The sequence below is a fragment of the Phoenix dactylifera genome, chromosome 2 (genome assembly GCF_009389715.1).
Source record: "Phoenix dactylifera cultivar Barhee BC4 chromosome 2, palm_55x_up_171113_PBpolish2nd_filt_p, whole genome shotgun sequence".
Lineage (NCBI taxonomy): Eukaryota > Viridiplantae > Streptophyta > Magnoliopsida > Arecales > Arecaceae > Phoenix > Phoenix dactylifera.
In genome coordinates, this window is record NC_052393.1 from 25763232 (window position 1) to 25779029 (window position 15798).

The 15798-nt window shown below is 42.8% G+C and overlaps 1 protein-coding gene across 2 annotated transcripts; it reads left to right on the plus strand.

The window, feature by feature from the left end:
- Positions 1-4948: 4948 nt before the first annotated feature.
- Positions 4949-15400, plus strand: LOC103722918. Of its 2 annotated transcripts, none has more exons than XR_003382810.2 (8): positions 4949-6131; positions 6255-6622; positions 9876-11090; positions 11184-11363; positions 11516-11605; positions 11742-11855; positions 11934-12004; positions 12094-12113. XR_003382810.2 is itself a non-coding variant. In XM_008813649.4 (8 exons), the coding sequence occupies exons 1-8, from the start codon at positions 5282-5284 to the stop codon at positions 15027-15029; spliced, it is 3513 nt and encodes a 1170-aa protein (XP_008811871.2). In that variant the 5' UTR covers positions 4952-5281; the 3' UTR covers positions 15030-15400. The 2 variants fall into 2 exon arrangements, 1 of the variants encoding a protein (XP_008811871.2); XM_008813649.4 differs by adding an exon at positions 14664-15400 and having other exon boundaries at positions 4952-6131; positions 11516-11855; positions 12094-12216.
- Positions 15401-15798: the final 398 nt, after the last annotated feature.

Below are 15798 nucleotides of genomic sequence, written 5' to 3' on the forward strand. Positions count from 1 at the left end.
CACCGTGGCTTCTGCGGGTGCGACGCCCGCAGTCACAGGCAGCTCAACGACACCTTCCGCCGGGACAGCGTCACCGGTGAATCCTATGAGGGGGGTGGATATTTTGTGCAACAATTGTCTGGACAAGCCCATCTTTTGGAAGGCCTCGTAAAACAAGATATCAGCTGAGCTTCCACTATCCACAAGAACACGCCTTACATCATAGTTTGCCATAGTGAGGGAGATCACCATGGCGTCATCGTGGGGGGTCTGAACCCCCTTTACATCCTCATCACAAAAGGTGATTACATTGCCGACCCTCTGCCTCTTTGCGACGGCCTCCCCTGACGCCTCCGTCGAGCCCCCTGCGTTCCTCACGGGCCGGGGGCAGCCCCCAGTGATAGTGTGGATCACCCCCGCAACGGGTCGATTCTGCTCCCGAGGCTCCGGAGGAGCCGGGTCGGCCGGACGCGGGTCTGCGGGGGGACGTCGGTCGCTCACATATCGACCGAGACGCCCCCGACTGATGAGAGCCTCGATCTCGTCCCGAAGCTGGAAGCAGTCCTCTGTGTCGTGGCCGTGGTCTCGGTGGTACTCACAGTACGCCCGGGAGGGCCTCTTCCCAGGTATCCTGTACATCTGTCTCGGGGCCGGGAGGTCCTCCCGCCCCTTGATCTCCATAAGGATCTAGGCCCGGGGAGTCAGGAGAGGGGTGTACCGGTTGAAACGTCGGGGCGGAGAACGAGGGCGTGGGGCGCCGTGGTTCTTCGCCGGCGACGGGCTTCTGCGCCGACGCTGGGGCGTCGGGCTCCTCCTCTGGCGTGCCTCTTTCCGCCTTTTCTTCCCAAGCTTTGGAGGGATCTCGACGGCCTCCTTGCTCCGGTGGGCGGCCGCCTCCTCGGCGTCCGCATACTGGTTCGCCCGGGACAACAGCTCTGGGAAGCTCCGCGGCAGGCGTTTGTCCAGGGAGAAGGTGAGTCTGCCCTTCCGGAAGCCACGCTTCAGGGCTGAAAGAGCTACCTCCTGACTCAGGTTCCGGACCTCCAGCGTAGCCCTGTTGAAGCGGGTAAGATAATCCCGCAGGCTTTCTCCCTCGTTTTGCCGGACATCAAAGAGGGAGTCGGAGACCAGTCGCCGCCGGCTACTGACAGCGAAATGAGTGATGAAGAGGCGGGTGAACTGGTCGAAGGACCGGATTGAGTCAGCCTCCAGCCCGGCGAACCACGCCCTCGCCGGGCCACGGAGGGTTGCCGGGAAAGCCTTGCATAGAAGGGGATCTGATGCTCCGTGGAGGAGCATAAGGGTCCTGAAACTCTCGACGTGATCCCGCGGGTCCGCCGCCCCGTCATAGGGCTCGATCGCCGGCATTTTGAACCCCGGCGGATTCGGGGTCCGCAGGATCCTCAAGGCAAGCGCAGGCTGGGAGGAGATCTCTAAGTCGGCGAAGGGATCTTTGGAATGGCCCTTCAGGACCTGGAGTTGTCGGTGGAGATCGTCCACCCACCGGTCCAGGGAGCGCGACCGGTGGGTGGGAGACAAGGAGCGGCGAGAGGGGGACCGACTGGAGCGCGGGTTCCTCGAGGACTGGGGGGTCTGGGAACGCGCCCGGGCCCGCCTCTCGTACCCCGCGCAGCTCCGGTGGGAAGGTCCCGGCAGAATGGAGTGTGCTCGAGAATCCTCCTCGCGCCGGCGCTCCTCCCCATGGGAGAGGAAGGAGCGCGGGTTGAGGAGGACAGGCGAACGCTCAGGCAGCGGCGGCTCCTGAGCCCGCTGCGGCGCCCGGGACATCGCACCCTGCAGATTCTGCACCGCCTCCGCGAGGGTGCGAACCTGCTGGGTTAGCTGGTCGAACTGGGCGGCTTCGACCGTCTGAATGGGCGGTGGGGCGGTGGAGTGTTGCTGAGAGTGTGTTGGAGATGCAGCGGCCTCCCGGCCAGAGGCGCGAGAGGCCCCGCGACCGGGAGCATTGGAAGCTCCACAACCACCTCGCCGTGCCATTACGATCGCTCTGAGATCCGGTCCCTTCATCTAGCGCCAACTGTTGCTGGGGGTCCAAACCGAGAACGATTGGCACAGCGGTGTGAATGGGGTTCCCTTGGAATTACTTCGGTTGCGCTCCGCCTTCCGCCGGGAGACCTGCAAGCAAGCCTCGCACCACCACCGGGGTAGTGGGGGCCCTCCGACGATCAAGTTAGGGGAGATCGAAGGAGAAGAAGAGGTAGCAGGTAAGATAATACTCTGAAAAATCTTGCTTACCCTCCCCTTCCCCCCCAGCCGCATATATATCAGGCTGGAGGGTTTTTTTGGGGATTGGTCATCGTGTGGCACGATGGGGTTGCCACTGACATGGTCGTTACAGGGCGTCGTGGGGCAGCGCCGGGTACGGCCATGGCAGGGCGTAGTGGAGCTCCGCTTTGTACGGCTGTTACAGGGGATCGTGGGGCAGCGCCGGATATGGCCGTTGCAGGGAGTAGTGGAGCAGGGGGCCGCGGCGTGCCTCAGAGGAACAGTCTGTTGTTGTCAAGAGATTGCCGACTTGGGGTCGGATTGCTGGATCAAGGGGCACCCGACTCGGAGTCGGGCTGCGGAGCCGAAGATATCCGACCCGAGGTCGGATTGCTGGATCAAGGGGCACCCGACTCGGGGTCGGGCTGCGGAGCCGAAGATATCCGACCCGAGGTCGGATTGCTGGATCAAGGGGCAGCCGACCCGGGGTCGGGCTGCGGAGCCGAAGCTATCCGACCCGGGGTCGGATTGCTGGACCAAGGGGCAGCCGACTCGGGGTCGGGCTGCGGAGCCGAAGATATCCGACCCGAGGTCGGATTGCTGGATCAAGGGGCAGCCGTAGTCTTCCTGGGCGCGCGTGCCGGTCACGTGGGGCATGGTGGCTAAGTTCCCCCGTAACACAAACTAATTAGACCTTTCTTTTCTAATCCCACTATGGAAATATATCTTTTTTAGAATTCTGCCGTCTTTCATTCTAAGTAATCCTCTTGAAATATCAAATAATAAAAGAAGAAGTATATAACTTACTTTTACTTTCTATTTCACAAATAGAAGCTAGAGATAAAATTAGGATACTAGAAGAGGAGGATCACTATATATAATACAAAATTTCTCCTCCAATTCTCTCTAGTTGAGCTTCTCAATCTATCATTATACCTCAAGACATAGAAACACTTATAATTCCCATTCCACCTAAAATTATAGGAATTTGTTGATAGTTGGAATAAATTCGTAAATTGGGTCGATCAATAAGCTTTATATTTAATCAGAAGTTTCATTTATCCAAAACTCTTCTAATCAAAACTAAGCTTTTATGATCAAAAGATTCATTAATTAAAAAAAATATTTTTTATATAAAAATTTTAATCCTTGCGTACTTGCACGTGCATTGCACTTGCAAAATGCTAATATTATACTAAAGAAATGACTGGAATTGCGCATATGAAGAGGAACTCTAAAAGAAGCGGAGCCCCTACAAGTTTTGTTTTGTTTTTTTTTACTAGGGCCTATGGTTGCTGGAACTATTTTCTTCCTAGGACTTGCACTCTAAATATATGAGAAAAAAAAAATCAATTGAGCATCTCCATTGCATACTTCAGTTTTCAGACTTTTATCATGAGCTTGAATTTTCTTTGGATCTTGAATCCTAACCTTTCAAGAGGATAGGGTAATCTAGGTTTTACTATTATGAACATGTGAGATTGTATTTCACTCTCAGTACTCAAGAGGATATCAGTAGGACCATTTTAAACTTTAACTAGGATGTAAAATGTGAGAGAATCACTTGGAGGAATCAAATTATAGCACAAGTTCTAATTTTCTTTCCATTTAGAAATTCTTTCTTTAGACATCTCAAATGACTTATGTTACTTTTTCCAATTTTCCCACCCCCTTTGATGCCACAGTGATAGCGATGAGAGCCCCATAATGATAGTGATGAGAGCTATAACTAATGCCTTATACTTGATGTGGGCCAGATACTCGGAAAGATCTTTGATAGCTAGGAAAATTCAAGATCCCATACTTGCAGACCTTGCGATTTATATGGTTTACTTCTCTTAAAAACCTCTATTCTTCAGCTTTTTCAAAATCAACTTCAATGGCAATTTGAACAACAGAAGTTATTCCAGTAGAGAAAGCTTTGTTATGTAAGATTTTGTATCGTCATCGGTGGCGGCCGGTGGAGCGTCACTGTTTGATATAACAATTTCTTTTGTTCAATTGGGGCTGCGTGGAAAGGACTCATTTATGCTATCTTTGGTTTACGGGTGGACATGTTGACTCTAGAAGGGGACTCTAAGATAGTAATATCGCAGATAAATGTAGAAATGGAGTATTGTAATATCTATCTTCTTTACTGATTGACGTTCACAAACTCATAGCTAGATACACTTCTTGTTGGGCAACCTATATCTACTGAGACACCAATAATGCGGCCAATTAGGTAGCATCCTTGATAGCAAAGTATAGTAGCTTGGTGCTATGGGAGTTCTCGGCAAAGCTTACTCAAGGGCTCCGTAAAGTAGTTGGTTCATAAAATAAAGATGCCAAGTAATTTGGATTGGTGGGGCTTAGCTTGGAAAAAGAATGGTCTAGGTTTAGCTCAAAACTAGATGGACCCAGCTCTATATTTTATTTTCTTTTACTTTTTCTTTAAATATTTTTTTAGTATAGGTATATTTCCGAATTTTTAAACATATTATTAAAATATAATAAGTAAGGTATTGTTATTTATATTTTTAATAAAATTTTAAAATTATATTTTCACGTGCATACCACGGACCAATGACCAGCGGGTTACAAATATTTTCCTGGGCGAAACCGCGTTCTACTAAAGCGGCCACCATACCGGACGCCAACACCGTCGTTAAACCGGAACCGAATGTCCCTCCGAGTCCGCTCCTCCGTGTGGGGGAAGCCATCTTACGCGTGGATAGACATGAACCGGCCGCGCTATTCTTCCCCTGTTTCCAAACCGTTGAGAAAAAAAAAAAGAAGGGAAGAGCGAGCCGGAAACGAGAGGGAGAGAGAGAGAGAAAGAGAGAGAGAGCGCCCCAGAGAACAAAGAACGCGCACCCTCGCCCCGCCTTCCCCTGTTCTCCAAAATCCCAAGCCATTTTCATCAGATCCCTCGCCCAATAAGCAGAAACCTCCGCCAAAAAAACCCCTTTTTTCTCCAATTAGGGTATTCCCTACAAAAGCAAACCCTCTCAATTTAGGGCTAGATCCAGAGACCAAGATCCTCTTATAAAGGGAAATTAGGGATTTTCTCAGAAGCCAAGAATCTTTGACCGGCATGAAGGGGCGCTCGCACCGCCTGCCGCCGTCGGAGCCGCCGGACGACTGGGGCGACGGCTCCTGGACGGTGGATTGCTCCTGCGGCGTGACCTTCGACGACGGGGAGGAGATGGTCAGTTGCGACGAGTGCGGAGTCTGGGTCCACACCCGCTGCTCCCGCTTCACCAAGGGCGAGGCCTCCTTCGCCTGCCACAACTGCAAGGCCGCCGCCGCAGCGGCCAACAGGCGCCCCCGCCGGTCGCCTTCCTTCCCTTCTGACGATACCGAGGAGACCGAGGTCGCCCAGTTCCTCATCGAGCTCCCCACCAAGACCGATCCCTTCCTGCCGCCTCACCGCCCCCCCTTCCGCCTCTGGACCGACGTTCCCATCGAGGACCGGGTCCATGTCCAGGGGGTCCCTGGCGGCGACCCGGGTCTCTTCCAGGGCCTCTCGTCGGTCTTCACCTCCGAGCTGTGGCGGTGCACCGGGTACGTTCCCAAGAAGTTTAATTTCCGGTACAGGGAGTTTCCTTGCTGGGACGAGGAGGACGGCGAGAACCAGGCCAGCAGGGGGGCGGACGTGCTGTTCTCCCTGTCGAAGGAGAAGGAGGCTGTCCCTTGTGTACCCGTGAGGACTTTTGAGAGGAAAGTGTCTCCGGACAGGGTCAGGAAGGCAGAGGGAGAGAAAGCTTCAAGCGGTGGCGGCTGCTCGTTGAGTTCTGGGAAGAAGGAGAGGAGCAAGCTTCGCACTTTCGGGGCTTCTTCGGGTAAGAAGAGGAAGGAAGAGGCAGGGGAGGGGAAGGACCGGAGCGCAAAGAAGAAATCTAGGATTGATGTCGACAAAGCTTTGGGTGATAGTAAGAAGAGAGGTCAGTATTGCATAAATTGTTTGTAAATTTTGAGAAAATGTTAAACTGTTCTTGATTTTTTTTATTTGTTTATTGATTATTCAAGAATTTGGTTTTGTTGTTTTTTGGGGTTTAATGTAACAGGTTCTGTTCCGATCATTGATGTGAACAAAACTGAACTCCGGGAGGATGGTGATTTCCAGGTTGCAGACTCTGGTATTCCAGATAGGAAGAGCGGAGATAGGAAGGAAGAGATGCCGATGGAGCCCAGCTCTACTGATCACCCGGAAGGTACAGATAATGGCGTTGATCACAAACACCTAATTGATGTAAAGGCTTCTGTGGAGGCATTTTCTGGACAGGGGATGAAACAAAAGAGTTCAATGGAAATACCCATGAAGATCGAGAAAGCTATTCAGCCAGATCCCGTAAGAACTGAAATTCCTCAAAAAACTGATGTTGGATCTGACGGGAAAGGAAGTGTTCTACCTGAGGAATCTGTGAAGGAAGAGGTATGTTTTCACTTGATTGTTTTTACTGTATACATCTGCATGGAGAAATTGTTTTATTCGGAAACTATTACTTACACAGCATTACATGAGGTGAATTCTGAAAGGACTACCTCTATATCAGTCCTATAATCTTCAAAGATGATGGAAGCTGTAAACAGAATGAAACTACGATACCCACTTAAACAGAAAGTAGAGCCCTCTTAGTAGGTCCATGCAACTCGATCTAATGATAAAGTGTTACCGGATTCTTTTCTTTTCCTTGTGTGTCAAACAAAAGGAGAGTGATAGAAAAAATGTGCCATTTGATTATTTAACAATCTTAAAAGAGGAGCGGGATACTCATAGCTAGCACAAACAAAAATAGGAATATGATCTGGTGTGATGCATATATAGTGGTCTAGCAGAGTTCTTGGTAAAAGACAATATGGTAAGATGGTGATCTTATTTCTGAATGTGAAGACCTAGATTGGTGTAAATCTATAATTTTGAGTGGTAAAAGTTGAGATAATTTTATAATTTAGACTAAAAGAAAGTTGTGGTGGCTTCAGCAATGATGGAAAGAGATACTACAAGGCATATCAATTCAAATACATGCATAATACATAGACATATACATGCAGATATACTTATGTATGTATATGTAGATAATGACGAAGCAAGCTTCCTTGGATTAGATAACAAATGTATATCTAACACCCCCCTCTCGGCGCGCCCAAAAAAGAAAGTATATTGTTTCCTAAATACTGATATATACTACAGAATTTGAATAAAGGTATGCTTCTGAAAAGTAAGAATAAGATGATGCAAAAGTGGGTAGAATACCATGAAATCTAAATTATAGGTTATGCTGTGAAGCTATTTTGGTTGTACTACAGAATTTGAATATAGTACAAAAATGTAAGAATAAGAGGAAGAAAAAGTGGGTAGCATAACATGAAATCCAAATTATAGGTTATGCCCATGAATCTTTTTTGGATGATAAAATATTATTTGGTAAAAGTATTAGGGATGTCTAAAACTACTTTGGCTTCATAATAGAATGATGAAGTAATCGGGCAATTTCTTGCCTAGCAATTGATTGGAAATTTTAATCTGATTTGAGAAAGGTTAATGATGATACAAAGAGAGCATTTATGATGGGTCATGAGTTAGGCAGCTTGGATGGCATATTGACTATCAGCTTGAAAGCAATGTTAAGTATGCAAACCATTACTGGAGAGAGGAGGTAGTTCCTAGCAGTCATATGTGCTCACCATATGTCACTTAGCCTAAAGTTCAGCAAATGCTTTTTGGTTATTATTTTAATCACCATCATTCTTATATCTATGCGTGACAGACCTCAGCAAAGATCATTTTGAGATGTGTACCCTATGTAGTTCTTGTGGGTACCCAAAGTTTGGCTAATTATTTGTCATATTCATTGATTGAATTGTTTTGACATATTCTTATAATATTGAACTAACTATATATGAATTATTTAACAATTTAAGATTGTTTCAGTGTATTTATTGATTATTCAAGAATTATAATGAGATATCCATTTGTTAATTCAAGGATTTGCAATTGCACTGATTGTTGTGGGTGACTAATATAGGTAAAACTTGAAGTTGTCCATACTAACCTTTTTTTAGAAATCTCACTTTGATTGCATCCTTGCTTTCAATAATTTTTCAGTTATTTTATATATAATTTTCATTTTCAACCTCAAGATCATGACAATAAAGTTTTTTGGTAGCAAAACTTGACTATGAATCTGTTCACTTCCAGATGCCTTATTCTTAAATCAAACAGCGTATGTTGCTGCCACATCCTATTAAAGCATCATTTTATTATCAAACTTTATATATTCTATTTTTCTGTTAAAATTTAATCATTCTTTGAAAAAAGGCACCTTGATGTGTTCCATACAATTTTAACTCCTTAGGTTTACTAATTGCTATACATGAACAATTCATTAGTTAAGAATGCTTGAATTACATACTAAAACATAGCCACAATACATTTTATGTTATAAAAGATATTTTTGGAATTGGGGAATATTGTACTCTGACTCCATCTATCATATTTTCTGCGAAAAATGCCCTTCAGATTTTCGTATAAGAAATAACTGATCACACCAAAATAAACCCAGCCATTTTAAAAAAAAAGAAAATAATTAAAATGCTCATCTCTTGTTGATCTCTCCTCAAATTTTTGTCCATGACAACTCTCCACCCACCTTTTCTCTCTCACCTCTTCTTATTTGGGTGGAAAAAGGTAAGGTAATCCTGATTCAAGATCCAATGGATTTTACTATCTATTTTTTAAGGAAACAAATTTCTGGTGCCCTTTCTTCACTTTGATTCGAAGTTAGATTGATTCCACATCCTACTTTTAAAGGAGACCAAAAAGGAAAATATAAGAGAGATCCCACTATTCTCTTATGCAAATTCCGTACAACGCAAAATTTCTGGCACCCCCTATTCTTCTTTGATCCATCTAGCTTTTAAAAAATAGAAAAAAATCCAATTGGATTCCAATTCTTGTTCTTTAGGCAGACAATTAAGAACCAAAATGTAAGAGGGGCTTTCTTTTACAAATTTTACCTGACCCAAAATTTCTCTAGCTCATTCTTCCTTCTTATCTGAACCTAGTTTGATTCTAATTGTAGCAAAAATTCAAATCTATCTAAGTAACAAATGCCTTGCTTTTCTAGAGAATAGATGTGGGTTATATTAACTAAATTAAAGAGAGGTACTTGAGTTTGTGTTGAATGTTGTAAGAAAAGAAGAGGAAGAACTAAATTAGCATAAATGGATGTGAAGAAGGATGTGGAGAAACTTGGAATAACATTTCAGGTGGCTTAAGATAGGAATACTTGGCAAATGAGGATCCAATCCAAAATATTTGGGAAAAGGCTGGATGATTATGAATATGATCATGATTATGAGTATGTTGTGCCTCATAGACCATCATGTACAATTTTGAACATGAGGAATTTGAGCTATCAAAGGATTGATTAGGCCAGAACCAAATCACATTTCTTCTTTCAGTTGATAGGTTTTTCTTTATAATTCTTGATTAATCTGAGAAATATTTCTTTTCTAAGTTGAGGAATTATTTGATCAACGCAACTATACTTGATTATGCTTTTTAAAAGGTCCCAAAACTGATTTAGGTGAAGTTAATGGACAATCCTTTCTTCTTGTATTTCTGTTGCAGAAAACTTATGTCTTGTGAATAACAATTTTTTCTCCTTCATACATTTGACTAGGTTGTTGGCAAAGCTGGACATGTTTTGAAACAACCGAAGGATGAAAGCCATTTCGAAGGGGGTGTAAATGGAAGTGCATGCAGTATAATGTTGGAATTGGAGAATTCAAAGCCTGCTACTGGTGATCTCACGAATAGTCATCATGCTGTGCTTGAAACTCCGAATCTTTCTGAGTCAAGTAGTTTGATTTTACCTAGCTCAAAACTGGATAAAACTGAAGTGAAGATTGAAATGGGTGATCACCAATCTGCAGGAAACTCAAAATCACCATTTTATCCTGTTACTGATGGGAAGTTGCATAGCATGGATCACTTGCCCTATAATCTTCAAAAGCCACCTGGTCAATCATCTGAGAGTCTTCGGGACATTTTAAGTGTTACTGCTTCGCCATTTGATGAACCGAAAGCACATGATGTTAAAAAAGAACCAGAACTAAGTCATCAAGGTTGTGACAATATGACAGAAGCAACATTTGCTAGTTTTAATGACCATAATCAATGCGGGTTGGAAGTAGAGTCAGCAACATCTCCACCAGAACAGGTTTCCTCAGAACTGAGGCATTGTTTAGTAAATGTTGATGGAACCATGAAATCTGATTCTCAAAATCAGAGCCATTCAGTGTCTGGTGGACGGAAGTTGGTGTTAGGTGCTGGAAAAGCCTCTTCAACTTCATCTGTACCTGTCATATCAAGATCTGTTTCCGGTATTTACAAGTCACAGAGCATCATGACATCTTCAACATCTAGAAAGGCTGTTCATTTAATTAAACATCGAGTAAAGGTGAGTGCGTGTACAGTCAGCAAGAAAGACAATGCAGCAACCGCTGTATCTTCTGAAGAAAGCACGCAAGAGGTTTCAAGACAACCAGCAAAAGGCCATCCAAAAGGATCAATATCTTCTGGATCTAAATCATCTCAAACAAGCAGAACTTTTGTTTCTGCTTCTAAGCATACTTTATCAGATTCAAAAGAACAACTACTTTGTCCATCATCAAAAGCAGAAGAGACAACAGTTGTGTTAGGCTCTGGTGAAACAAATGAATCATCACAGACTCAAACTGCCTCTGTTCAAATCAAGATGTCTTCAAACTCAAGCCAGAAAAATGAAAAGACCCATCAACCAATTCCCCTACCCTCATCAAAAGTGTTCAATAGTTCAATGCCTATGCATCCGCCAGCACCTGTTAATGCTACCACAACATTAAGTGATGAAGAGGTGAGAGTGAAACTGCATTTGCTATGTAACATATTTGATAAAGGAGAAAAATGAATTGTCAGGTTTCTCATATTCGCTACCTCTGTTTGACAGCTTGCACTACTTCTGCATCAAGAGCTAAACAGCTCTCCTAGGGTTCCTAGGGTACCACGTGTGCGGCAGGCAGCTGGCATGCAGTTGGCTCCAACTACGAGTGTGCTTTCAAAACGCTCTTCTGGGTCTAGTGGAAAGGATCAACGTTCTTCTCGGTCTGGTGGAAAGGATCATGTTTCGGTAAGACTAGTTTCCCATAAACTGTCCATCTAGAAGTATCGCCTGCAGTAACGTCAGTTTCCTTTGCTCTGTGCTACAGTATCGTTATTTAGATGATCTTTTTTATTGTATTTATGTGGGTTAATTGATCTGGGCTTTAGTGCATTTTGTAGGGTTCTAAAAGGAAGGATAAAGAAGATGCATCCAGAGAGAGTTCCCGTAATTCTCGTGAGATAAATGATGAAACCAGAAGGATCTGCAAGGTACAGTCTTCACCTGAGTGGAAACATCAAGAATCTTCCTTCATGTCCGATGGTTCTGCCAAGAAGGATACACAGAATAGATCTTCTGATACTGTGACATCAGTGAAGAAAAATATTCCTCTTGCCTCCACTGTAGGTACAAACAGTGGTCCTCCTTCATCTGAGGCCACTGGATCAACTTCATCAATACGTAACTCACCTAAGGATGTTCCGAGTGATGATGGTACTCTTGCTTCACGCACTTTGCCAGGTACGTCCAGTTTTGCTTAAAGTGCAACAGATCAAATCATTGGCTCTATCACAAATATTTCCTATACTTGATTTTCAGGGTTAATTGACGAGATAATGAGTAAGAACAGGCACATTACATATGAGGAGCTATGTGACGCCGTTCACCCTGTATGACTTTACCATCCTATCAGATGCTGCTAACCTTACGTGTTTGCTATAGTTCTGATCTTGTCTGTTGCTTTGTGTGTTATTTGCAGTACTGGAATGATCTGAGAAAGCCAAATGGGGAACGTTATGCTTATCCTAGTCATTTACATGCTGTTCATGATTGTCTGAGAAACAGGAGTGAATGGGCTCATCTCATTGATCTAGCCCCGAAGGTATGCAACCAATATCAGTTCCATCTGTATTGATCTATACTATTTCATTCTTCTTTATTTTTCTTTGGCAATACCCTTATTTTAGGCAACCAGCCTTACTAATGGATTAGTTTATAGCTTTGACGCCTGATTATTAGATGCAGTCGTTATTCTATTATGTTTTTCTATTTCAACTAGTAATACTACAGGATAAGGGGTACCCATATGCCAGGTAATTGTGAGAATAATTGGATTCCATTGCAAGTGTTTTGCTGTTGCTTCCTCCTTCGATGACCGCCCATTCAGGCGGGATTAAAGTTGGTAGGTTGATGCAATGATATTTATTCCTCATTGCTGGAGACCTTGAAATAAATGACAAATGACAGTGAATGCTTCTGTGAATAGAAGTATATTAATGACTTGTTTGTATGCCCAAGTACTCTAGCGTCTATCCATGACTTCTTCCTTGCAGGTGGGGCTGCTAAGTAGTGAAAGGGAATGAATATACGAATAGGAGGACTCAGCATAGGCTGTTTTCCTCAGCCATGAATGTCTTCAGGATACTGGAATGCATCTAACAAATTTTTTTCTTTCTTTTTTTCTTTTTGTGAGAATGGGAAGGGCCTCTACCACCACCCCATCCCACTCTAAGGAGTGGAGAAAAAAGAAGACAAAAAAACCCTCCCCCCACCCCAAATCCCCTTAGCTGGCTGAAGCCCCGATCTCCAGGCAGACTGAGCCTAGCATTCATGATACCAGGGAATTGACTTAACAGGCACTGAAACAGGGAGGACACCCTGGTTAATCGAACCCCTGCCTGTTGCCTAAAGTGGCAAGGGATTGTACCATCCGAGCTAAAGTTTGGTGGTTTAACAATGTGCTTCTAGTCTTTCTAGTGGGTCCTATAGATTCCTGCATTGCCTCCATCATTTTTATCCTTTTGGCTTGGCTCTTCACACCTTCCAACATGCATTTATCATATAGATAAATGGGTTGGCTGTCCAGACAGGCTGTATATAGAATTAGCGAATGTGCATTTTTTTTTACCAAGCCAGAATTTTGCTGTCCAGTTTACAAGTGGTCCTTGACTGGAATATAATACACCTAGCAATTAGTTGAAAGCCATGCAAATCTGAAAGTTGGGTCATAACACATCATAAAGTGCTACAGCCAAGAAGTTTATGTTATTCATTTTTAGGTTTTTTTGTATGTATACCCTCCTAAATATATGAAATTGCATGAATATCCTTGTAAATTTATTATTTGCACTTATATCTTTTTTTTTTTGGCATATGTATCCGTACCATCTAACGTCGTTAAAAAATAAATAGTTAAAACTAAAATGACTGAAATACCCTTATGGGTAGATATGCAAAATAAAGTTATAAGGGTATACAAAAATAGTAACTTTATGAAGGTATACATTCAAAAAATTCATTAAAAAAAAGATCCGAACTTGGTTGAAACTTGCTAAGTCTTTTACAATTTAGTTGGATTGACAAGTCAAAAAAAAATTAAGCCACATTGTCAAAGTTCTTTTTTAAGATCATGATTCAGTCAAATTGGAATATTAGGTAATCATTTTGGTAATGCTATTCTCCATTTGATTTTGATATAATTATCAATATTGAATCTATGATTTCTATATATTCTTCATTATTTTTAAAAGATTGAAGTATATCAAATTTAAATTAATTATAGATGCTTAGATTAGTAAAATACTTTTTAGTGGTTTGTAAATATTGAGTTATTGTTTGTTTTTGAGGTGAGAATTTTATAAAAACAGCATGATTGATTCTATAAGAGTTGATATTAATATGAGATCATGTGATATAATATGATAATATTAGTTTTTTTTTTGCCATCTTTTTCTATTAAGAACAACTATATTATCTTTACTAATTTTTGATCATTTTTTATTGGATGTTTCTAAGTGTATACCCTCCTAAATATGCGTAATTGTATGAATATCCTTGCAAAATTACTATTTACATGTGTATTCTTATAAAGTTTTTTTTTTGCATGTCTATTTGTAAAGGTATTTCAGTCATTTTAAATTTAAATCGTTTATTTTTTCAACAATGTTGGATGGTATGGGTACATATATACAAAAGAAAGAAAAAGAAGGGCATACAAGCAAAATAAGTATTTTATGAGGATATACATATAAGTAGCAATTTTATGAAGGTATTCATACAATCTTGTATATTTTGAAGGGCATACATGCAAAAAAAAAAAATTCTTTTTTTGGTATGGTTCTGTTGTCCATCTTAGATGACTGATCGGCTGTTACTGGTTCCTGAAACATGGTCTTCGGCTGCTGTACATGGATATTGTCATTGCATCACATTCTTTTTATCAAACTTTATGATCAGAGCTGCATTATCAAAGCCTGTTATGAATCACTTGGTTAAATTTTTCTGCACTTGGCTGCGTAAAAGATATGAATAGAATAGTATCTGTTTCAGACCAATTCCAGCAAGAAGAGGCGAAAGCTTGATTCTGACATGCCAACCACAGAATCAGAAAATGAAAAGGCCAAGAACAAGGCATCCGGGAAGGTAGAAGATAGGGGTGCGGAGTCACATCATGAAGATTTCCCAAAGGGCAAGCGAAAGGCCCGAAAGCGGAGATGGCTTGAACTGCGAGGCAGGGGTGTGAAGGAGGCCCGGAAGAGACGCAATCAGGATGCTGCTTCCGATGATGATCCTGATACCTTCTCTCATTCTAGCAACGAGGGTAAAGAAAACCTATTTAGCGAGGATGAAAGCCCGGCAGTTGGGTCACATGCTGTTGGAGCCGATCTCTCCAGTTCTAGCTCCGATGATACTTAGTGAAGCAATGCTGATGTTGTTTTTTTTTAGAAACACATCATCAAGAACATGGATACTTAGTTGATGTTTGGTTTGCAGACTCGTTGCACTGCCCACCCACAAATTTACCCTGGATCTGTCTCAGGAGATGCCGATACCACAGGTGTGAGAAAGTAATTTTGACAGCACCTCCCTCTGACAAGGAAGAATATCACCCAATTTTTGGACATTAAATGTTGTATCGTGGGCTTGGGACGTCCGTCTGCGAGTGTAACATTAGTGTATATGTAAAATTGCATCTTAAACCTAGTTGCTGCCAGCTTTCGCAGCAGTGTAGTGAACAGAAGAGCTTGAGTTCTCTCAATAATAGCAGCAATCCTTCTTTATGACAATGGTTGGTACTCTTCTTTTTCCTGTACCTTGTCTTCCAATTTTAACAGCAGGGAAACAGCAAAGAACTTATGCAAGAGCAAGGTGCATTATCAGCAAAAATGGCTCTCAATTTGGCTGGCCAAGGAGCATGGTCCTATCACTGATGATATGAATGTCTTTAAATCCAACAAGAAGATTGATGCGGTCTTGAAACAGGGTATAGAAGTTGAAGGGGATAAACTCGCCCGTCTGATAGTGTATGGTAAAATGAGATGATCGCTTTCAATCTCTACAGTAAGGTTCCTGAGTCATTAGGATTCTTCTTGTAACATCCAACTTTGGGGCATCTTATTCATGATTACTTGTATGATGATCTGGATATTTAGCAGCTTATATCTATGTAATCTATTTAATATTG

Coding starts and splice junctions, on each gene's coding strand:
- LOC103722918 (XM_008813649.4), top strand. CDS start 5,282: ATGAAGGGGCGCTCGCACCGCCTGCCGCCGTCGGAGCCGCCGGACGAC. Junction 6,623..9,875: donor AGGAATCTGTGAAGGAAGAG/GTATGTTTTCAC, acceptor ACATTTGACTAG/GTTGTTGGCAAAGCTGGACA. Junction 11,856..11,933: donor TGCTTCACGCACTTTGCCAG/GTACGTCCAGTT, acceptor CTTGATTTTCAG/GGTTAATTGACGAGATAATG.